This window comes from Aspergillus candidus (assembly GCF_002847045.1).
Source record: "Aspergillus candidus strain CBS 102.13 unplaced genomic scaffold BDW47scaffold_19, whole genome shotgun sequence".
Classification (NCBI taxonomy): domain Eukaryota; kingdom Fungi; phylum Ascomycota; class Eurotiomycetes; order Eurotiales; family Aspergillaceae; genus Aspergillus; species Aspergillus candidus.
In genome coordinates, this window is record NW_020194024.1 from 204,015 (window position 1) to 228,093 (window position 24,079).

The 24,079-nt window shown below is 49.5% G+C and overlaps 3 protein-coding genes across 3 annotated transcripts; 2 read left to right on the forward strand and 1 right to left on the reverse strand.

The window, feature by feature from the left end:
* Nucleotides 1-2,491: 2,491 nt before the first annotated feature.
* On the forward strand, nucleotides 2,492-2,821 carry BDW47DRAFT_125344 (uncharacterized protein; the record flags this gene model as incomplete). Its single annotated transcript, XM_024816367.1, has 1 exon — nucleotides 2,492-2,821. One exon carries the CDS (start codon nucleotides 2,492-2,494, stop codon nucleotides 2,819-2,821), a length of 330 nt encoding a protein of 109 aa, XP_024672520.1.
* Nucleotides 2,822-3,937: 1,116 nt separating this feature from the next.
* BDW47DRAFT_104951 (putative sensor histidine kinase/response regulator) lies at nucleotides 3,938-12,237 on the reverse strand (the record flags this gene model as incomplete). The annotated part of the gene is given in 5 exon segments (XM_024812451.1): nucleotides 3,938-4,476; nucleotides 4,489-6,995; nucleotides 7,065-7,131; nucleotides 7,184-8,849; nucleotides 8,907-12,237. Coding segments are annotated over 4 exon segments (6,998 nt in total), but the record flags the coding sequence as incomplete, so codon positions are not given.
* Nucleotides 12,238-15,552: 3,315 nt separating this feature from the next.
* On the forward strand, nucleotides 15,553-22,105 carry pkhB (putative sensor histidine kinase/response regulator). The gene is made up of 3 exons (XM_024818533.1): nucleotides 15,553-21,450; nucleotides 21,504-21,617; nucleotides 21,680-22,105. Exons 1-3 carry the CDS (start codon nucleotides 16,078-16,080, stop codon nucleotides 21,968-21,970), a joined length of 5,778 nt encoding a protein of 1,925 aa, XP_024672522.1. The 5' UTR covers nucleotides 15,553-16,077; the 3' UTR covers nucleotides 21,971-22,105.
* The last annotated feature ends 1,974 nt before the right edge of the window (nucleotides 22,106-24,079 follow it).

Here is a 24,079-nt window from a genome sequence, read left to right on the forward strand (position 1 = left end):
TTTCGTCGGCGCCCATTAAGTTTCACGAGATGAGCCGGCATTATAATCTCAAAATGCCACCGCTATGCAATCATAGAAAAATATCATGATAGGCAAGTCATGCGACTGTGGTGTTGATTCTTCCCTGGGTATACGTTTACTAGACCTTTACTGCTTTGCCGGCCGTTATTATCCATTGTCTCTACTCGTCACAAACCTTGTTCCCTGCGCTCTGTGCTGCTGTGCTCCCTCTTCCAAGGTGGTGCTGGCACTGACTATGGTATCTCCATAGCATTGAAAAGATTGGCACGGCATTTGAGTAGCTTACACTGCCTGCAACTACCTTCGTCTAGTGCCACTATACTACATCATTCTGGAAACATATAATTTGGCTCTTGAAGATACTAGTGGCAGTTCTTGAGACACCAGAGTGCGCTGGTGAAGATCTGATTAGATATTTAAGCCAAAAGGAGACACTTGAAGCAATTGGTGAGGGTGTCACTTATCTACAGTCTATTGGAGCATTCATCACACGCCTAATACTTCAATGTATCTGGTTCATGCTCACGCGACCCCATAAAAGAGCTTGGGGTGCATTTCAGTCTTAGAGATCCTATATTCTGTGACCCCGCATTGGAGAACCAAAGTCACCTTCTGTTCGGCCGAAGCAGGGAATATTAAGTTGATATCTATTTTCAGCCCTAATCAACATCACGCGGCTCATCCTTAGGGTGCCTGTCCCCAGCCTCATGTGGCACCATACTAGCCAGTCAGATGATCTTCTTCTTGGAAGCCCATCTAGGATTAAGATTCGGAGTGCTGAGACTTTTTCAATAAGTTTGTGGGTGTGTTGAACAGCCAGATCTTATCCATTCTTGTGTAGTGTTCAGACCTTCCACAGATGCTGCCATTGGATCTATACAGCCCCGGATGCGTACATACCCTTAAGGCTTGGCCGCTGGCACTATCGCCAACACTCATAACCGTTTGAATTTACTGAGAATAGTACTAGATCTTCATGGCCTAAATACATTGCACTGCATCTGCAAGGAGCCCGTTGACCAGTCGGGCACACATGACCAGCATCGGATGAAGGCATGAACCATGCATGGATTGTTATCGGAACCAAACATTCATCCATCTTTCACATCTTATTTCCCCCCCTTTCCGTTTTTGTGTTTGACGAGACGATTTCATTGTTTTCCCTGATCTACTCACGGACAAGTGACTTCCAACGTCTCTTTGATATCAGGGACTCGACACTGCGGGTCGAGGCTATATTGACAGTGTGGCTCAGTCGGCACAATTGACAAACCGGATTGGCCGGAGATGGTAATATCTGGTAGACAGCCTATCATCAATTTCTTGTTAGCTGAGCAAGTTCAAAGGGGCCTTTCTTAGACCAGAATCGGTCCCTCCCAGTGTTGCACAACAACGCATCCCGCGGCTAGCGACAGATCATACGGGAAGATGCACGAATCAGGCATAATTAGGAAATTAAAACGGAATCAAGAAAAGAAAGGAAACCAAAAAGGTAAAAAAAAAAGAAAAGAGAGAGAGAAACGAAATAAAATATTAGAGAAGCAAAAGGCTAAACAAAAGTAGCGGGGATGCTTCATCCCGTGATATGATAGGATCCCCCTCGCGAGGAGGGAACCTACGCTTGCCATTCAGTCGAGACGAATCAATAATGCAAATGGCAACAGCAAGCCCAACCCATTGAATGTAAGACTTCTTTATATCAGAAGGGCCATCTTGCATGCTTTCGGCCATCTGGAGCACTCTACCCTAGCTCCGTCTAGCCTGACATGTTGACATTCCTTTGTTCAAACGTGGGACAGACGATTCGCATGGCCCACGCCGTGTTTGCGCTCGGTGGCCGTTAACCGTCAGTCCCTTAGTCCACGATGGCAGCTCTATGTATGTTTGCACCAATCTGCCACCATTGCATGCAGGTAGGGCGAGTGACCGAGGCGGGAGTATTAAAACATTCCGAGGTTTGTTGGTCTACGGCAATGGAGACAACGGAGCCTTACATCAATCTCAAGGGCTCACTGACTATTGCCAGAGACACCGGCTGCGCTGCGACGGACCTTGTGGTTTCACAGTTTATCTCAATATGGCAATCGACGACTTCCCTAGAGTCGTCATTGGACTGGCCTCTAGAGACCATCACAAGACGCACCATCAAGTCAAACAGAGACTGTCATGCTGCGAGATGTCAAGTATATTAAGATAGCTCCAGTAGCCCCTCGAATTGATCTTCATTCAAAGCTTTTTTTCCCTTTTTCCTCTGAAGAAAGCACCAAGGAATCTATCGTCTATCTACCATCACTTTTTCTACTCAGATTGTCCGAGACTACCACGCACCGAGACAACAAACAGCCCGCTTCCCTTTTCAAAGCCCACCTCTCATTTCCAATCCCCATATACATCAACCATCAAGCTCACAGCAGAGCATCGCACCTACTACATCCCCTCCCACCTTCTCAAACACTACACCACAATATCAATGCCCCCGCAACGAGGACCCTACCCCGCCACCACCACCATGCCCGAAGTCCGAGGCCTCAAGTACGACGAATCCGACATGGCCCTCTTCCACGCCAAACTCTCCTACCACTCCACCATCGAGGAGCGCCTGGCTCTCGAGGACACCAACCTCAAATCCATCTGCGACCACCAGTTAAAGATCCTCAAACGCTGGGAGATGCTGAAGCAGGTGGAGAAAGAAATGGCGGACAAGGGCAAGAGCCTATCGCCTGCGGAGAAGAAGCAATTGGCTCAGTACGAGTGGCGATACAAGACGTTGGAGGAGGTTGCAACCAACAGTACGGGGTGAGGGGAGGGTTGGAGCTATTCCTCTCTTTTCTTTTTATCCTTTCTGAACTATTTTTTATTTCTTTCCTAGTTTTTTTTTTCTCATTCTTTTCTTTTTTCATTGATACATTCTCATTTTTGTTTTATCTTACTTCTCTCATTTTACTCTTATGACTATTGTTGCCTTGTCATGGGAGCGTCATCGAAGGAGTGGTTGCATCGTTGGCGCGGGATTTTTAGAATTCAATAATGATTTCTTTTCTCTTCTTCTTACTCTTATTTCCTCGTTCGTCTTCCTCTACGTTTTATCCAAGTCTTTTTCGAAATAGTTAGACCACACTGTTTCCTCGATCAAAGCCTCCCCTATCCAACCTCTGACAATGCTAATAGTGGCAAGAAAATAACAAAAAACTCCTATACTCCCCAGCCACAACAACCAATGTCCACGGACCCTAGACTCAGCAGAAGAGGCAAAGAAAAGAAAGAGAAAAACAAAGGTCGAACAAACAGCGTCACCGTCCGCCCAACAACCAACACGCATAACCACAAAGTGTAACATATAGACCTTCTGTCCGACACACTACATAAGTAACCTACTTACATTACGTCGTCGGCGATAGCCATAGCCGTTCCTCCCTGTCCTATGTATCCCGCTCACCTTCAATGATCCATGGAGTACACTACTTACTTACCTACAAAACCCACTCGCTACACAACCGTCGGGACGGACGAGCCCATGATCTCTCACCACGCTACCAACTCAATCTGGTCGTGACGTGACCCCTTTCTTGTGCTTGGGTATGCTGCTTATTACTCCGACAGTCAGGTAGTAAGTACCGTGTACGTTGTATACATATGCATGTATGTATACATTTAACCCCTGGGGATTAGACTGGACTGTATCGTGGGAGCGGGGGGGAAGAAGTAAGACACAAGGTGCACGTCATGTCATTGTGCTGGGATTATTGTACAAGGTTATTGCTTGGCAGGTTAGGGGGAGAGAGAGGCTCGGAGGGAAGGAAGGACTGTTGGGTTGCTTTTCTTTTTGCCCTGTTGGTTGGTTGGTGACATCTACTATGATACAAGATACAATAGGGAAGGGAGGGAGGAAACCAGATGACTGATATGATATCTCCTATTTCAGTGAAGCTTGATTCATACATAACGCCCAGTCGTAGCCAATTATATACTATTTACAGAACAGAAGATAGCTGTTTCCAATCAGAACATAGTAACCCCGAATGCAAGAAAAGCACCGTAGACCAAACACAAAGACAGAAGTAACAAAAAAAGAACCAAGTAGAAGTACCAGATAAGAAAGTAGACGGGCATTTGCAGCAAAGGCAAAATCTTTGAGATAAATTAATCGCTGTTTGTAAGAGAGCCTAACGTCTGAACAAGAAGTAATAGAACATCTTAATCAGGAAAGGTATTTGGAAAACCCGATAAAAAAGATAAGAACGGGGAAAACAGGAAAGGAAATCTTCTTCTTCGATCGGCGTCTTGTTGTAAGTTTAGACATGATCGCTATCACTCGTCAATCATATCCTTCATCATCGTCAAGTGTAAACAAAAATAGGTTTAAACATGGGAAATCCGGACCTTACGCCGTTGAACCTATAGACGCCAATTGGTGTGGGATGGGGATTATATTAAGGACAAAGAAGGGGAAGGCAGAGGAGAAGGCAGAGGAGAAGGCAGAGGAGAAGGGCGAAGCACTCCTCGGCCTACTTGGCTGGCGGGGATTGGGGTCCGCACGCAGGATTAGTGCATTGTGCGAGAGAATCAACTATTTCTCCTTTTTCAATCTCCTGGCTAGAAAATTGAGAAAAAAAGGCCTTTAAGTCAACTAGTCTCTGCTTGCTTCGGAGGCGACGGCGGCGGCTTCTCTTCTTCCGGCGTCAGCCCAAGAACCTGTGCATCAGAACCTGACGACGAAACACTATTCGGCGTGCCCGCCTCATGGCTAATACTTTCTCTCGCGCGGATCGACAGCCGCGTTCGCGTATACGTCGGGACCGGCGCAAGGTACTGGTCGAGCATCTCGCAGAGCACCGTTGATCGGACAGGTTTGGGAAGATAGTTGTTCATTCCTGCGTCGAGACACTTTTCGCGGTCGCCTTCGATCGCGCTTGCTGTCATGGCGATGACGAGCACCTCGTTGACGTTGGGGTCGGGGTCTCTGCGGATTTCACGCGTCGCGTTGTAGCCGTCGAGCGTTGGCATTTGGACGTCCATGAGGACCACGTGGAATGGGCGTCCTTCGCGCGAGCGTGCTCGCAGTGCTTCGACTGCTTGGCGACCGTCGCTGACGGCTTCGCACTGTAGATTCAGCCCGTTGACGAACTTGACGGCGATCTTCTGGTTGATGGGGTTGTCTTCGGCGATGCATATCCGGATTTGATCACGGGGAACCTGGGTGAGATCGCGGGCGGTGGGTGTGGGTGAGGCCTTCGCTTCAACCTGTTTCAAGTGCTTAGACCATAGGGACTTTGCGGGATCCTTGGCCTTGTTGAAAGATAGATGGAAGGTCACGGTAGTGCCATTGCCGAGGGTGGAATCGAGCCAGATTGCGCCACCCAGAACATCCTCAATGATTGCCTTGCAGATACTGAGACCAAGACCGCTGCCGCCATAGGACCGAGCAGTTGAACTATCCGCCTGGGAGAACGGCCGGAAAAGTCGAGCCTTCTGCTCCTCGGGAATACCGATGCCCGTATCAGACACCGAGCACTCCAATCGGACGCGGCCTTTGCCTTCTCGGGAAATCTTAGCCTTCACAGTGACAGACCCCTTCGGCGTGAACTTGTAGCTGTTGCTGAGAAGATTCATGAAGATCTGGTGCAAGCGCACAGGATCGCCAAGGACGACAAGATCTGGCGGTACCTTGTCCAAATCCTCTATAGTCTCTAGCCCTCGGTCTCGGTGCGTATAGCGCAGAGCACGTACAACCTCGGCGATCGTCTCCTTAATATTAAGAGGCACCGTGGAGATCTTCATTTTGCCAGCCTCCAACTTCGAGAAGTCCAATATATCGTTGATAAGCGTAAGCAGCGTATCAGCACAGACGCGGATCGACTCGACATATTCATCTTGCTCCTTGTCTAACCGGGTTCCCTTGAGTAACTCGGACAACCCGATCACACCGTTCATTGGCGTGCGCAGGTCGTGTGAGATGTTGGCCAGGAATATAGACTTTGCCTTTGCGGCATCTTCTTTCAGCTTCACGTTGTGCTTGGCTTCTGCTTCCGCCACCTTCGCCTTTTGCTCCGCCTCGCGAGCTTGTGCCAAAGCGCGCTTCTGAGATTCGACCATCGATGCGTTGGTAGCGCCAACCTTGCGAATCTCCCGGAAAAGCAACGCATTAGACAAGGAAATCCCAATCTGGTTGCACAGCAAGTGGAGAACGACGAGATTCCGCTGTGTAAAGGAATTGGGTTTCCCTTCGATATGGATCACCCCAAGAAGATTCTCCGCCTGCATTATGGGCAACGCGATCACGGACCGGCCGAGCGGGTACCGACTCTGGTAGGCCTCAGTCACGTTGGAGAAACGCTCGTCTTCGAGAACGTTATGAACGAGGACCTCTTCCCGGGTGCGCATGACGTAGTGAGAGATCTGCTGGGCCATTTTGTCTTCGACCTCTGAGAAGGGAAGGCCATCAACAAAAGACCTCTGGCCCTTTTCAAGGTCGCCCGCTGCGGCAACGGTAAAGTTGCCGTCGAAATTCGTTGCGATCACCGCAAAATCAGACCCGTTGCACGATTCCAACACGATTTCGACCATCTTAGCCAGAAGCTTTTCGATCTGGAGTTCAGAAGACATCACTTGGCTGGACTCAAGGATGCTTGACAAGTCGATAATATCGAGTCCAACGCCGGAAATATCAAGGGATCTTTCGCCGGTAGTGACCCCATTTTGCTCTATCCAGCGATGTTTCCGGTCATCCTCGTCCATATTCTGGCCTACACCCATGTGTTCCGGAGCTGTGCTGTGATCGATTGCAAGGAGCGAGTCGACGGTTTGACAAGCTGCGTCAGCGTTTCTAGATGACGTCGCTGTTTTTAAGAGCCATTCGTGTTTTTCGGTGAGCTGAGCCGCCTTGCCTGCGGCACTTATTGCAGCCCATGCACCAATGGCATCCTGCATCACCGAACGCGCTGCTCGTTTGGCACCGCGGCGAATTAAGAATTCCCCTGCTCCCGTAATTAGCGCGCTGTTCAGTCTTAACTGCTAAATGGCAGCGAGAAAGGCGGGGAACGTACCGTGCAATTCAAGCGCGAGAGCCTCTTCCATAGGCCAGCCGTGGATCTGGCAATGATCGATCGCCGCCTGTCACATCGTCAGCACACTCATCCCTGAATTATTCCAAGACCCAACTAACCTCGAAAGCTTGAATAGCCGAAGTATGGTCATTCCGGAGTTCAGAAATCAACGCTTCTAAAATCAATGACCACATCCCATAGTTCGCATCACAAGCACTGCGAGCGAAATCGACCTCCGCTTTATACTTCAGAACCGTCTTGAGACTGCCATCTAGATACCCACCAGCGGGGAACTCGTGGTGAAGGGTGAGAAGAGCAAGCGTGAGGTAAAAGTAGACAACGTAAGAAACTCGAGCAGACCAGAGCCTGGGCATCGTTTCCATCATCTGGATGCCCAGCTCGATCGTTTTGGCGTGGTGTCCGTACACAAACAAAGGTATCATGGCCAGTCCCCAGTAAATGTCGCGAGGTCGATCAGCATTGCTGGCATTGTTTTCTAAGAAAGCGATGTACTCGTGGGAGCAGTGCTGCTCGTCGCTCATAATCGTATTGGGGTCGTGATGGAACGTTTTGCCTTGCAGGGCACGCGCGACTTGTCGGACAGCAAGAAGGCTCGCACCTCCACGGGTATCATTCGTCCAGTCTGGAAGATCTTCGGGGCTATCATTGCAAAAGCTCTCCAGCTGAGTCATATCATGTCCTAGGAACAGCCTCGTCATCGCCATTGACGAGAGGCTGATCAACGTGATGTACGGATCGCCCATGGATAGGGAGGTCTCTACAGAGTCCTCAAGCGCCGGAAGGGTCGATGATAGCGGCACGCGCAGATGACTCACGTAAAGATTGTGAACAATTGAGCCTCGGCTTTGGGTCCATGGTTCGGGGCAGCGCTCGAGGAGAACAAGTGCATAATCGGAGAGCTTCACGGCCAACTCCAGGTCCCGGAAACGGCTAAAGGAGACCATAGCAAGGTGAGAACAACCTATCGAGATTTGGATGAATCCGCCTTTGAACAAGTGAAGGTTCATCATCTCGATCGCCATCCGGTAGAATGTCAACGGGTCGTCCCAATACGTGACAGCCATTGCCTCGGCCATAACCGAGCCGATGGTTATCATGTTGATGTCCTTGCTGACAGGCTTGCGTATGATGGCCCCGAGGTCAGCCTTGTCAAGGTAAGACTTCAAGTTCTTGTATGCGACGTCACATTCATCATATGTGGTGAACTCTCGGAGATGAACACCGAGTTCCTCGAGGCATGTGACTAGCGAATCCATGGACCTTAGGTGATTACCCATTTGTGCGTAGATCTTTGCTTTCACAATCCACGCCCGTGATTTGCACACGGCGCTCTTCCCATGTTCAAACACCTTGTCGAGCAAGTCAAGAGATTCAGTATTATGCCCCTGAGACCATGCCATTTCTGCGGTCGCGAGATACAGTCGCAATGTTTCATCATAGTAGACATCGGTGTTGTTGTCATCCCAAGGCTCATCTTGAAGGAAGGCAATGCAATGACGGAAATACCAAAGCGCCGTTGGTCGTGCTCCAGATTGAGAAGCAGTCTGCGCAGCATCCCATAGTATCTTTCGGTAGTCGAGCCGTTGCACGACACGAGACCGTATTATTCTGGACGCCAAGGCCACATGGCGAGCCATAGAATAGCGGCTACGGCGGTCATGATAATATTTCATCATAGCTTGAGAAATGATAAAGTGCATCTTCTCGATCTTGCGACCGTCTGTCAAAGACGCTGCGGCTTGCGCAAGTCTATCATTGGCAAACCTACAAGACCATGTCAACCAAGTTCTTAGGGGACAGTAATGTCAAAGGGGCCCATACCTGAATTCATCATCGGTCTTCCCTGGAACGATTAAATTTGCTTGGACAAGATACTGCAGTCCAACTACAATATCCCCCTCTGTTTGTTTAACCATACTAGCATTCTGTGGGCATGTGAGATCGATGGACTTGTCATCTTCACTCGAATATAGAAACTCGCCCGTGAGGAGCTTCTGCACAAGGTAAAAAGGGAAAGGGCTCCCCAACAGGGACCCCCAAACGAGTATTGATCGAGCAGCGGGAGGAACTTCTTGGAGGCGTCGTGCGAGAAAGGTGAGCCCAAGGCCTTCGCCATACTCAGGAGCGACAAATTCCGTGAATATCCGGTCGAGATCGAATTCCCATATCGAATCCTTCCATGAGTACCAGATGCAATTTTTGCTGTAGCAAGTCTCAAGCATCATTCGCACATAGAATGGATTCCCTAAGCTCTTCTCCTGGATGATCGCCGAGAGAGCAGTCAACGTCGGGTTCGGCTCTTGATGCATTGTAGAGGCCACAATCCCCATGACCTCTTCTTCTCCAAGCGGCTTCAGGACAATCCTCGTCACATTGGGACCTTCCGCTTCGAAAAGATTTTTGATGATATGCGACTCCAACTCGGATTTGCGACTGGTAAGCATGAGCACGCAAGGGATTTTCGCTTTCATGATATTCACGATAAGGTCGAGTGTTTCATCATCGGCATAGTGCAAATCGTCCACGCCCACACAGATTAATTTATAGTTTGAAAGCGTCTTGAGGATCTCCAAAAAGGTCTCCATCAACCGCATGTTCTTCGATGCCGCATTTGTCAAGAAGAACTCCACAGAGCTCTGACCGTGGTCAAGGTGGGGCAGAGCCACACGTTTCGAGGGCTCGCCCTTGGTGGAATCGTCCTTGAAGATATGCTGCGCGGCAGAAAGCTTAGGCGAAATTTGCTTTTCATTGCGTCCTGAAGACATCAATTGCTCCGGGAGCTCGAGGACTCGGTGGAGAGTCGGCCACATGGGTCGCAAAGCAGTGCGCACGTTGTCATGATAGTCGGTTGTTACATCCCGTTCCGAAAAGATCTGGCGGAGAAGGCTGGCGAGAATCTTCGCAAAGGGCTCAAAGGGCACTCTTCGCGCCCGATCCAGACGAGCAATCCCAATGTAGCCGAGTTTGCGTATCGCTGGTTGAACACGATTGAGGAGATCAGTCTTCCCTATCCCAGCAGCGCCACAAATGGTGACGACCTCGCATTTCCCGGCGCGGCGAACCTTGTGCGGAGGAGCTCTGTGACGGTTGATACCAAAGGCATCCAGGTGGCTCAGGGAATTAGTGCCAGTAGACGGATGGCTCTCCCGATCCACATTCTCCCAGGAGGCACGCGACTCCACTGGAGACTTTGCTTTGCCTGAACCAAGCCCAGCTTTAGGGGTGGAAAGGGAAGACTCAGTGCTGTGGAGAGATTCATGCGTCGACACGCGTCCAAGATTGTTGGGGCTGGGGGTTGACGTCGATTTAGACTGTAGTTGGAACGATCCAGATTCACTAGAACCCGACGCAATTTCGAAGCTGTCAACACGGCTGTCCGATATAGAAGAAGTTGAGCCGAGTCCGTTAGAGGTTTGCGCAGAAACCCGGGAGTGGGCATATTGTTGGCGCCTGGCAACTTTCTCGACGACGCTTAGTATCTTCCCGTATTCTTCTTGTCGGCCAAACATGCGGGTCGGGAGAGTAAAGAAGGACGAGACATCACGCTGTGCGATCTGGAAATCCTTCAGCGCTTCGCTATCGCCATCCCCGAGTAGCTGAGCGATCTGAGCCAAATCTCTTTTCACCGAAGAAATCGTGTGGTAGCGCTCATTGACTGCCTTCCGTGTCATTTTTTGGATGACAGCGGAGACAGCGTCTGGGATATCCATTCTTTTCGCTGAAATGGGAGGGAGTTTCTTTCCCAAAACATTTTGCACGACTTCAACGGGGTCGCTTCCAGTAAACGCGGGCTTCCCAGTAAGCATTGTCCAAAAAAGCACGCCCAGCGCATAAATGTCCGTTCGGCTATCCGGTTCAGTCGGCATTCTTCCCGTCTGCTCTGGCCCGATGAATTGTAGTTTGTTCTTGACGCCGAGCTCCCTCGAGACCGTCAACCAGCCTTCGCTAAGGACATTATCGAATGACTTTGCGCCATTACCAGTATTTGTAAGCTTCACCGACCCAGTTTCTCTGTTGAAGTGAAATGCATCGCCACGGATTTCACCATGGACGGTTTTGAGTCCATAGTGAAGGAGCTCCAAGCAGTCGCACGCGCCAATTGCAAAATCCAAAAAGACCGGGAGGGAGACCTGCTCCCCTGGGGTTGGCTCGTTGCTATCACCCCTATCTCCGACTGCAAACCAAGCAGGGCCAAACGCCACCATCTCCCGCAGCATGTTCGGGCCTGGGTTTTCGAAGATGGCCACCAGGAGAGTCCCGTCGTCATCTGGGTCGGATGGCATCCGTATAAGATCAATCGGGCGTATGGTGTGGTTGCAATCCGGGTCGGACGTCTGCACGATAGACCTCAGCATGTGGAACTCGCGCTCGAGCCTCACTATGTGAGACGAGACCCGAGCTATCACCGGTGTCCAGATTGGCTCATGGTCGGCGCGCGACAGCGAGATATCGCTACTCGTTTCGCTCAGGCTACTCCTCCATTGGTGCCGAATTTGGGGGCGCGACTCGGTCCGCGGGGAGTTGCGCGTGAGGCTCGACGGTCCCGATGAGGTCGCCGCGGGGGTGCTGGCGTCGGATTCAGTCGAGTGGCGGAGGCCGAAAACATGCCAATGGTTATAAGTCGAATGAAAAGGCTCCACTGATTGATCCCAGGTGTATCCAGGCAACTGCGCCAATCTTTCGAAAAGCCGTGCCGGAGGGAGCGGTAGGTCCTCGCCAAGGATATGACTGTCGTCCATCGCAACCAAAAATCGAGATACCCTTGACTATCACACTTTCCTCTCAACACACAGCCATAAGTCAAACCGTTCGGGGTAATCGATCAAAAGGTCAAAAAAGACGTTGGGGTGGAGAGGCCGGTGTCATAGAGGGAAGGGGCAAATCGGCTCTACCGTGCTGTCGAGGTGAGAGGCAAGACGCCTATCCCTCGTAAGACCGGAGGGAGGGGGGTACGGGCGTCGTATATTCGAAGGCGCGAGGGGGGGTTGCGCTCAACTCGCTTTCGAAGGTAAGTCGAGGCGACAGGCGGGTTTAAGCTTGCTTTGACACGGTGCAGCTCCAATAATTCTCAGCGACTCAAAGAGAGGTTGCAAGTGGGCGGGGGAGCACCTGATCTGGGCGTTTCCGAAATAAGTCTTTTTTTGGCCCGCTGGTTCGAGTGTTTTTCCTGCCTCAGGCAGTTAAGGTCACAAGCACCTTTCAGGAGGGCTGAGTCAGCCGTCCTCGGACTCCTCACGAGACAGCATATTGAAGCATAATAATGACAGACTATGGGCAAAGATTGAAATATTGAGATAGGTTCGATAAGTTTGATGTCTATATATTTCATCAGAAGTGGAAAGATTAATCTAAACAGGGCTTAGTATGTGATATATCTAATCTTTTATCAACCATTGTTCCATATTAATGCGGGTGACTGGTTATTTATATTGCTTAACCTTCGGCATAACCTCATTCAATTCATACTACCAGCGGATCAAACCAGGGTCTCCTTATCATCGCACCTGAATGAAAGACATGCATTGAGCGTTAAGTAGGCGTAGGCGCTCGGGATGCTCCCGTTGGTACTATTTAATAGTATATTAGTTGATACTCCGTAGAATCAGTCAAAATGAGCCCAATACTAAATCCTCCAACGGAGGTTCAAATCTTCAAAACAAACTTCGTCAAACAGGAAACCACTGGCATGGTTATAAGATATAGAGAGACTATGTAACATTGTGACTTGCGTGAGGAAACTCAAGCTTCTTGGTGTGTTTGTAGAGTCCCTTACAAAAAAGATAAGTCACTCTACAGATAACTGACTACAGGCGAATGGCAGGAAGAATTTGGGAAATATATAGTCAGATTGAAAAAAAGCAATACTGACTCGTGTCAGAAAAGGATAATTAATTCTAGAGCTGTCTTCAAGGTAAATATTTGATAAATATATACAGTTGCTAGCGTGGATCAGTGAATGACGACGAGTCATTGAATGATTAGGATTGGAACTATTGAGAGCTGATGATGTGGAATAGAAGCCCCGGGTGACTCGGCCGTTACGAGAGCCCCTGACGGGGCCCCATAATTTGTCGCCCATCCAACATGATGGCTGATGATAGGAGGTCGGGTGAACTGTCGCTAGCATTGCACTAATCGACCAACTATTGACTAGTTGTCTAGCACTTGAATTTATCGATTTTGCTATCCATTGGAAAGATGGAATCCTGTACCAAATACTCGGGATGATGTAGCCTGGAAGGATCACTCGTGTTGGTTCAATAGGAGATTGGCCATAGCAGGCGTGTTGTAATAAGCAACGGAGGAATGGGCTTGGGGTATCTGGATCCTATGGGGGACGTGGCTACTACACCGTAAGTAGGCAACTTGATGATGGTGGATTGTTATATTGCCTGCCGCGTAGTAAATGTAGTAGATGTGTCTATTCTGCATTGCTGATGATTTTGTATACAGTAATTACCTCCGTTATGCAGTAAGAAAGAGAGCTCGATACAAACTGAATCATTAGAACGCACTACTGGTTGTCATGGTTATTGGTGATTCTAGAGGGAATAGTCCATACCATCTAGCTTTGATCCTTGTAGGTAGTACCTAGTAGGTACTAGGTACTGATCTCTACCGAATTTCTGGAGTCAGGAGCGCCTACTCCATCCTTCGGAAGATAGATAGTATAGGGCCATGTGCTGGGCTGACGTCGGTGGTCCTTTGGGTTCGTTTTAATCGTATTTTTAGATCAGTGGAATCGACTGTCTTCCCTTGTCTTGCTGTTATTTTATAACATTCGTTCCCCTTAAATCAATAGAATGTGGAGTCAATCAATCGGTCCCCTCTAGTAGCTTTTCAGGGGAGACTTGTCACTGAATCTTGACAGAGGACTGGAGTTAGCTAGGTAGGTACATGCAGGCAGGCAGGCTGACGAACCACTGATCCACTCGTCCTGATGACAACTTCATGGCAATCAGTTAGATCCCAAGCTTCACCTCCTGACCCAAGGGCCCAAAGTCATTCTTGATGAAAACTGTCCGGGGTTGTCCGTACTGCATCCTCCAGTGGTTAACTAGTGGAACGCCTATTAGTAATTCCCAAGGGTGAGAGACAAGAAAGATGTGGGTTCTTGACCAATCCAATTTGCTGAGGACTGACTTCTAGTGGGATGCTCCCCATCCCATCCACCGTCTGCTGTCCTCTCGGGTATTTACTGGGCAATACAAACGGGGCGGGAAGAGAATCCACCTCACAATCCCTAAGATCTCCAGGAACATGCTTGACGGGAGGGTTCTGTGCAAGATATCGGTGTCAAAGAGGCATGGAAGATAATCAACCAAATCCTCGTACCAAAGGATTCTGATCTATTAACATATCATGTCTTGAATTCTTCCCATCATGTCTGGTTTGGAGGTTACCGGTGGGTCTCTGGACCTTGCGAGTATGAGGTCATCAACAAGCACGCTGCATTTTTGAACAAAGCAACATTCAACACCATCCCTCAGCCTCGTAGGTAGGGAGTCACTCTCGTATCTTACCGAGACTGATGCATTGTATTATTATTATTATTATTATGTTTCTCCAAAAACTTTTATTTTTATTTTTACATTTGAACTGAAGTGTGTTTATGTGCCCTGTCTTATATGATCACCAATGATGAGAAATAATACTGATGATAATAACAACAACATCATCATGAAAAAGAAGAAGATCACAATATTATAATGATAATAATGATTATAATATTCTTTCCCATTCGACCTAAACAGTTAAAAGAATGATTCTGCTCTCCACGACGGACTATTCTACTTCCCTTCCGGTCCTCCTAGCTTTGCTCATCCTTTCCCTCAAATCATTACAATTTACCTCCCTTCGCACTCTCTCTTGGTACCTTCAGTCTTGGTTTCTTGTCCTTCTTCTTTTTTTTTTTTCTTTCTTTCTTCTTGATCTTTTCTAGATCTTTGAACAAACGCGAGCTCACCCGTAAAGAACCTAGACCTCATCCTTCTTGTGTTTTCTGCATCCTTTCTTTTCTCCCCCTTCCTACGTCACACTTCTCCCTTTACATGGTACCCGCCATTCTTACCCCTCTAACCATCCTCAGCCCCGGAGTCTGGGAGACTTTGTCAGTAACCGCGGTTTTGTCAGAGCCCCAGTCGCTCTCCTACGTCATAGCTTGGGTCTTCTCCCCCCCCCGGAGGCGGACCATTTCCACACTACACCTTTCAGCACATTCACAAATCGTCGATCTGCTGGGTCGAATAGCACAAAGTGCTCCAGTAGTGCTTTGAAAGCCTTAGGAAAGGTCAGATCAGTCAAACTTTCCCTTTTTCCTCTTGGGCCTCTTCACAATCATCTGTTGCTTTTTTACCACCACTGTTTTTTTGATACACCGCTTTTGTGACCTTTCTGGAGAAGAACTTCCTTTTTTTTCCCTTCCCTTTTCACTTCTCCCGTTTCTTTCTTTTTTGTCTTTCTGTTAGTCTCTCCTCGACTTCCTCTTGTCACCCTTTTTCCCTCCTGCTTCATACCCGAATTATACCGTGGTACATCCTGGAAGGGGATTTTTTTCTGGTGGTTCACGGTTTCTAAAAAAACATCCACTCTCCACCCCCCCCTTTTTAAACCTCTATCATCATTCTATCTCTTAAGTCACACTTATTTTTTTACACTTTTATTTTCATTTTTATTTTTTAGTGTTTAGTTCGGTCTTTTTCCTTTTCCTTTTCCTTTACTTTTCCATTTTCCATTTTCCATTTTCCACTTTTTTGTTTTTTATTTTACTTTATTTTTATTTTTTATTTTTTTATTTTTTTTTTTACCTTTCCCTATTGCCCCTCTTTTTGCCTTTTGAGTTTTTGCTCCTTCTCTCTCTCTGGCTTCCCTCGTTCCCTACTCTCTGATTGCGGACCTGTTTGTCCGAGAGATGAGTGTCCCATTTGGCTCCTGTGGAGTTGGAATCGCCCAGGAGAATTGATTATCTGACTGGCGGTGGACGGAGTCAAGGATGGGGGAAGTTCACCACAGCATGAGGACGCCTCCGCTTCCATCATCGGCTGAGGCTCCGTCGCCTGCTGCCGCCCCCCATTCTCATTATCATGTCTCTCATTCGACCTCCGGCTCCGTTCCCGGCAACCCCGATGCATACACAGCCGATACAAATGCCGTGTTGGAAGATAATGGGTTCAAGGCTAACTCTCGTTCTTCTATCGTGCATGAACAGACCCCGAATCCTTGCCACGTACCATTACCTGCGAAGGAGAACCCCCATCCGCCGAAGGACTATCCCCAAGAGGATCAAGGCCGAAGTCTACAGACGCTCAAGGAGCTTCGGAGGCAGATGGAAGAGTTGCTGGTATACCAACAGATGCAGCAATCCCAGAGCCAGAGCTCATCAGCCCCGCGAGAAGCTGTTCCTCAGTCGGATCCACTATCGAACCCCTACGAGCTAGGCAGGAAACGACGTCTCTCCAATGTATCACCCCCGAAGGTCGCGTTGCCCGCAGCTGAAGGTTTATCGTCGGCGCCATATTCCGACTCTACCGGCTCGGCCGGTACGATCAAGGATAGAGACCACCATGGTTCGTCCGAGAACCATCCCAACCAGGTCTCTTCTTACCCGTTCCCCACGATGGACCAGCAGGCGCCACGGCGCTCGATGCAAGTCCCAGCGACCAACAATGGGGCCTTCAAATTGACCCTTCCCGCCGAGAAGCTCAAGTTCCATATGGCGCCATCGCCAACCACGGACGAGCGACCGCCCACCGCCGCGAAGTCCCTTACCCCTCACGGCATCTTTCTCCCTTCGTACCCTAAAAATCAGGCCGAGGATCCAGTCTACCCTACGCCGAATCTGTACGATATAACTTTGCGACTGAACGCGGACCCGGGCCTGGATGCGTGGTGGACCAATGTGGTTCAGGTCTTGCAAAGGCATTACGGTGCGGAGCGGGCCTCACTTGCTGTTCCTGGGGATGCGACAGACCTCGAGAATGTCCCGTGGGGTCAGAAGGCGGTTTTCGACAACAACCTAGGGGTCGAGGTCGAGAGCCAGAAGATGCCCACCGAGGCGGCGGGAGCGGGGAACGGTCCCCGGAGGGACTCAGGCGACGCAGATAAGCAGAAGGGAGAGGTCAACGCTTACGACTCGACGAAAGGGCTGGCCGCCGCTGCCTCGCTCAAGCGACCCGCGCTCTTCTCGAGACATTCGTTCGCTGGATTTGGTAAAGACAAGAAACCTCCCACGTCGCACAAATCGGACGCATTGCATCATCTGTTGCAAGAGAATCAGTCTTCGAGGGTGGAAATCAAACGCGCCCTGATTGCCAGCGACACCACTTCCCTTGTGCCAGTGAATGAATCGCGGGTCGAAGCAAGCTCAGGCCAGGAAAGCATCCCTACCCAAGATCAATCACTTGACACGTTAAGTCCTGCTCGATATAATATTCGGCAAGCTGTTTTCCCGATACCTAGGCCTTTGGAGGCCGAAACCGACCCGTTGATCAAAAGAACAGGTGTCGCGAAGCTGTTTGGGCGGACGGGGCCTGTTGTGTTGACGCGCGAATATGCAGGCGATGTTGCAAGTTCCCAGCCTTCGCAGAGCCAGGCGATTGAAACCCCGGAAGATCGGGTTCAGACGACACCGACTGCGGAGGACCAAAACGCCCAACCAGCACCTTACGACCCTCGATCTAGGTCTATGTCCAACCCCATCAACCCCGACACCCCCGCGCGTCGGCACCCATCGGTGGAAATCTTCGACGAGTACGAGCAAGTGCCGCCGTCTCCTTGGTCCCAGTCGCCTGCTCCGTCCCCGGCACCACGCGCACAAGCCGACCAAAACCCGTTCTTCACCAGCCACACCGTCGATGAAGGTGCCTTTGCAAAACATCCCCCTCCTCACGACTATGCCACCCTCAGGCCGCTAGAAGCGATCGGGGTGGACACCGCAAAGTCGGTGGTCCATATTCCCCTTGTGCATGCGGGGCGGTCCAAACAAACATCGTCGAGCACGTTGAGGTTTCCGGTTGCGGTTATATCCATACTTTCGCCCGCGATACCTTACCCTTCGAACCTGAGGCAGTCGCTGTCCTATCTCATACCACACCTTACGACTTCGTTTTGCTTGGCTCAACAATACAGTCAGCTTGAGAAACAGTTTGCCACGCGCCTGGAAGCTCCTCGCTACGGACAGCTTCTCGGTCTGGGTGGTACGTTCTCCGACGAGAGCAGTGAACTAGAACTCGTAGCTGGTCTCAGTGGGCATGTCAACTATACGATTGGCGACGATGGGTCTCTATCAGCGCACGCCAGCCTCTGTAGTCCCGATGAAAAACCTCATTCTACGAAGCTCAGCCCTTCCATCTCCGGGTTGGGTACACCCGGGTTTGAGTTGAGCAACATCGGTACTGGAGTGACGAACATCCCTGGAGAGTCATCCGGTTTACCTGCCAAGGTCAGCAATGACAACATCGATAGTTACTTCAATGTCTATCAGTCCAAGAACTTCCGTGAGGCCATCAATCAGCATCGGAGCCGTCTGTGCAAGTTGAAGCAAAACGCTGCATCGTCGACACCTACATCCCCGGGAAAACCGTTAAATAGGAACCCGGTCGAAGAAGAGGTCCCCGCGCAAGATCCGAGTCCACCACTAGTCTCTCCGCCCCAAGAGTCGAAAGCACCCCCCGTTATCTCTCCAACCCAAGCCGCATCCCGCCATCCCCCAACAAATTCTTTCTACGCTCAGCTACAACGTGAAGTTCCACGCCCATTTTCCGAAACAGTTTCCCAGTTAATGCTGAACTCGGTCCCTCTCCATCTTTTCCTTGCTAAGCCCCAGAGTGGGGAAGTGGTATGGACCAATTCCAAGTTTGACGCGTACAGAAGGGGCCAACACCAGGATCAAAAGTTGAGAGATCCTTGGCAGAATATTCACGATAGTGAGCGTGAACATGTCTCACGGGAATGGGCCAATGCCCTACGGACGGGTTCGCAATTCACTGAACGCGTGCGCGTGCGGAGGTATAATGACGAGTCGGCGTATCGTTGGTTTATCTTCCGGGCAAACCCTCTTATCTCTGGCACGGGAGAGGTGTTATACTGGATCGGCTCGTTCCTTGACATACACGAGCAGCACATAGCCGAGCTTAAAGCCACGCAAGAGAGAGAAAAATTTGCAATCGATGCAAAGTACCGGGCGTTCTCCAACTCAATCCCGCAAGTCGTGTTCGAAGCTACCGAGTATCGTGGCCTGATATTCGCCAACGAGCAATGGCATCTCTACACCGGCCAAAAGCTGGAGGAGGCTCTCAACTTCGGTTTCGCGAAACACATACATCCGGATGATTTGGAGAAGTGCGGAGTACTTTCGCTGTACATTGCCGAATCCCAAGCCGGAACCGCTTTTCCGGATTTCGGCGAATCATCAACCGACCTGGCGAAAACGAGTACCGCTCCACTGGAGAGACCTCTCGTTCATGGCGTTACCCCCGCACTGGATGAGCTTGTGAGGCGCGGAGTCGCCTCCGTGCAGAAGGACGAGAATGGACGGGTGTTTTACTCGACGGAGATTCGCCTTCGCTCCAAGGGTGGGGACTTCCGGTGGCATCTTGTCCGCTTAATTCGCGTGGAAACCAGCAGTTTTGGCAGCGGAGAGGCCTCGTGGTATGGTACCTGCACGGACATAAACGACCGCAAGAACCTCGAACGAGAACTTAACAAGGCCATGCAACAATTGAACAACCAGATGGAGTCGAAGACCAAGTTTTTCAGCAACATGTCTCATGAAATCCGAACGCCGTTGAATGGAATACTTGGCACAATCCCATTCATCCTCGATACCCACCTGGATACTGATCAGAGGCGGATGCTTGACACGATTCAAAACAGTTCCACCAATTTGCGAGAATTGGTCGATAATATCCTTGATGTGTCGAGAGTCGAAGCTGGAAAGATGAACCTGGTAAACTCTTGGTTCCATGTGCGGTCAGTTATCGAAGACGTAATCGACACTGTCTCATCTAGGGCTATCGACAAGGGTCTCGAAATCAACTATCTCATGGATGTCGATGTCCCTCCGATGGTTGTTGGGGACAGGTTCCGAATTCGTCAGGTTCTCATCAACCTCGTTGGTAATGCGGTCAAGTTCACTGCGCAAGGGGAAATCCACATTTGCTGCTCAATGCACCGTGACCCATCTGCAATTGTTAAGGAGACCGAGTTGCTGTTGAACTTTGATGTCGTTGATACCGGGAAAGGATTCAGCGCCAGAGACGCCGAACGTTTGATGCAACGGTTCAGCCAACTTGGCCAGAATGGCTCTCAGCAACATGCCGGCAGTGGGTTAGGGCTGTTTTTGTCTAAGCAGCTTGTTGAAATGCATGGCGGTAGATTGACCCCTAGCAGCAAAGAAGGTCAAGGGGCCAAGTTCTCTTTCTATGTTAAGGTCGATGCGCCCCCTCCGCTAACTGCCGAGGAGCCTCGATCTGCGCGTATTACACCTGAGACTCCTGCGATGCAGACGAAACCAGCCCCCCCTCCAAAACTCGCGTCTTCCCACACCACCTCTATCGGCTCCAAAGGTTCAGATGTGTCCGAACTTTCATCTGCTCTTGAAACGTCTAAATCTCAGCCGCCTCCTCCCTCACGCCTTGCATCGAACCTCCCTCAATCGCCCTCTGTTTCCTCTACTAATCCCACTACTGGACCCCAAGCAGTGGGCTCAACATCGCACGCGGCAGAGTCCATTTCCGTGGGGACGGGGACTTCGCATAACGTACAGTTGTCTTCTCAGCAACCGGCTTCGGTCAAAACAGAACCTAGCACCTCGAAATCTCAAACCCCCTACTCTATCCTCATCCTTTGTCCGTTGGATAATACGCGCAAAGCTATCAAGCAGCACATTGAGCAAGTTGTACCACACGAGGTCCCATTTTCGATAACAACAATGCCCGATGTAGAGGATTGGAGGGATTCAATGAATGATCGAGGCGGCTTCAAACCCACCCATCTGGTTCTCAATTTGCCGAGTGTTGACGATGTCGCCGAGATGATCCAAAATGTGTCCGATTGCGACCCTGCTACTGCCCCGTCTCTCGTTATCATTTCCGACCTCTACCAAAAACGACTGATCAATACCAAGATCAAGGAGCTGTCGTCAAGCGGAAAGCGTGTATACACTGTGCCGAAGCCCGTCAAGCCGTCCGCTTTTTCGGCGATCTTCGACCCCAACAACCGACGCGACCTGAGCAAGGACAGAAACCAGGACATGGCCCGAGAAATCAATAATAATTTCAAAACTATGTCGAAGATGGTGAAAGAAGTTATCGGGAACAAAGGATATCGCGTTCTACTCGTCGAGGATGACGAGACCAATCGCATGGTAAGACGCGTCGTTGGTTTGTCCTTTATTTGACATGTCTAACTTGAAATTAGGTCATGATGAAATATCTTGATAAAATCAAGGTGATGGCCGAAACTTCCGCCAATGGACAGGAGTGTACCGAGATGGTGTTTTCCAAGGAACCGGGATACTATTCTCTCATCATCGTGAGTGACCAGCATTCTAATCTGATCAGGTGTAGGAAGGAGTGGCTAACCCACTATTGCAGTGCGATATTCAAATGCCGATTAAGAACGGCTATGACACCTGCCGTGATGTTCGTGCCTGGGAGTTGAAGAACCACTACCCCCAAATCCCGATCATGGCCCTGTCGGCCAATGCGATGACAGATCAGATTGAGGATGCAGCGCGTGCAGGTTTCAACGACTACGTCACCAAGCCCATCAAACACAACGAATTGGGAAAGATGATGATTGGTTTGCTCGACCCCAACCGACCTCTGCTCCTACTCCGAGATCGCCTCAGACCCGACAGTGAGGACAGTCACCGGGAAGAGTAGAGTAGAGCAGACAGGACGACACCCGCCTATCGGAAGAGCACGCACTTGTATGCAACATGACGACTTCAGGCATCTGCCTGCCACGCGCTCCCCAAGTCGCTGGTCGCGTGAATATCTGCAAATAAATCCCTGTGACAACCTTTTCCCGTGCCATGATGTATATCTGTTACTAGTTGGATTGTCTTTTTCTTATCATGGGCTGGGCCCCAGTTTTTGGGCTGGCGAGAGCTATATCGGACGGAAAGGCGCCTTTCTTCTTTTTTTTTTGGGATGGTTTTGAGGGCTTGGACTTATTCATACTACTACCACTGTTCGCAACTTGTCTTTGGACGGCTTATATACTCAGGCCGTTTTCTTCTTTTCTTATATTTGGCTATTGCTCTTTTTTCCTCTTTTTTCCCCTTTCTCTCCTTTTTTACTATTCTCCACACCATGCATCTCATCGGCATTCGGCATTCAAGTTTGAGTGATACCTTTCAGCATTACGGGGGCCGCCGGATTTTTCAAGCTTTTTTATCTTATCCATATACTTTGAAATTTTTCAAATCTCGTGCATGGCGTCAGTCTTGTTTTTCTTTCTCGGATTTGTTGAGCATTCATATTGTTTTAAACCCATGTTCACCCCCCTCCTCTTTTACGGCTTTGGCTTTACACCCCGATACCAGCTTATTATGAGCACGAACTTTTCTTTATCTTCTGGAATTGTATTTGCTGATATCAAGAGCATTCTCCATCTTAATCATATACATAAACTTATAATCTGGTCTTTTTCTTTTCTCTCTTCTTGAGCATATGTGCATCTATGGTACGCATATTTGTAGATACTGCACGCTAATGCTATCGCTATCTGGATAGTAGTTGGACGACCGGATTATATTTGTACTGGATCTTCAGGCCCTTATATAATTGAAAATCAACAGCAGCAGGTACTTGTAGTATACTACTAGTGTATCGACAATCATCTATCCACCTACTCTGCTCTGACTTGTTGTAAGCAGCAACGCATCTGCGACCGAAAGGGCATTAATCAACCTGCAGTGGAATCTACAACCAAGTGCCACTCACTCACTCACTCATTCATTCACTCACTCATTTCTACCTAGTCTCACTGACGGTCAATCAGCCAAGAGAGGCGCCGTACGGACAACCCCTCTGTATGGTCCATCTGAGTACCTCGACTAACGGTCACATGGGAGCCAATCTACCAAAATCCCGTCCTTCCTTTTCTGAATGGGTAGCTACCTGGTATAATAAGTAAGATGCCAACGTCATTGTGACATGGCATCCCTTGCTGCCTTTGCTAACCATGTGGCTCATCTGAGATATACGCGAAATCGCCGATAGAGACGGACTGACCTCGTTTGCTGTGTAACTGGAAGTTTGGCTGTGTCCAGATGATTAACTAACGTTGACTTTGTCAATACAACATGGTGCACGCGCATCTTTGGTACGTTTATTTGTAAAAGAGATGCTCTGATGATGTTGACACCAATTGTGTCGCTATTTCTCTGCACACGTCTATTATTTGTTTTTATTTATTGGATAATGTATTCTTTCTCTCGTTTTGACGGCCTGCTTGGCATAAAGAGATGCAGATCATTAGCAGAGTCCAGGACTTGTGGCGCCATACCTCATCGGGGCGACAGGTGCCAACGCAGTGGTGAGCTAGCGCCATCTCCGCTCTTTTCCCTCGCCCTCCCCCTCCCCTCTATGAGCTGCATTGCGTCCGGTGGCACAAATGCCTAGACTGGGTGAAGAGTGGAATGCCGTTGAAAACATCACGGAGATGGAAAATAAATAGTATAAGAGGAATAAACTGAAAAGTAAAAGAGGTACTTCTCTCCAGGATAATCAGTGTTGGGGTAGAACCAAAATGCCCAACGCTTTTAATTGAAGACGGCACTGGCAAGTGACAGACATGCTTCCAGATGCCATGCCGTCTATTATGACGAGCATCTGAGGAGGGGCTTCTCATGCAGGGAGAGGTTAGATGCTTTTCCCAAAAAATGGGCCTTAAGTAGGTCAGGCATGAGCATGGGGGTGTTGGCATCCGCTCCGGCCTCTCTCGGGCCACGTCGTTGGACTGCTTGGTCCAACCTTGTCGAGAAC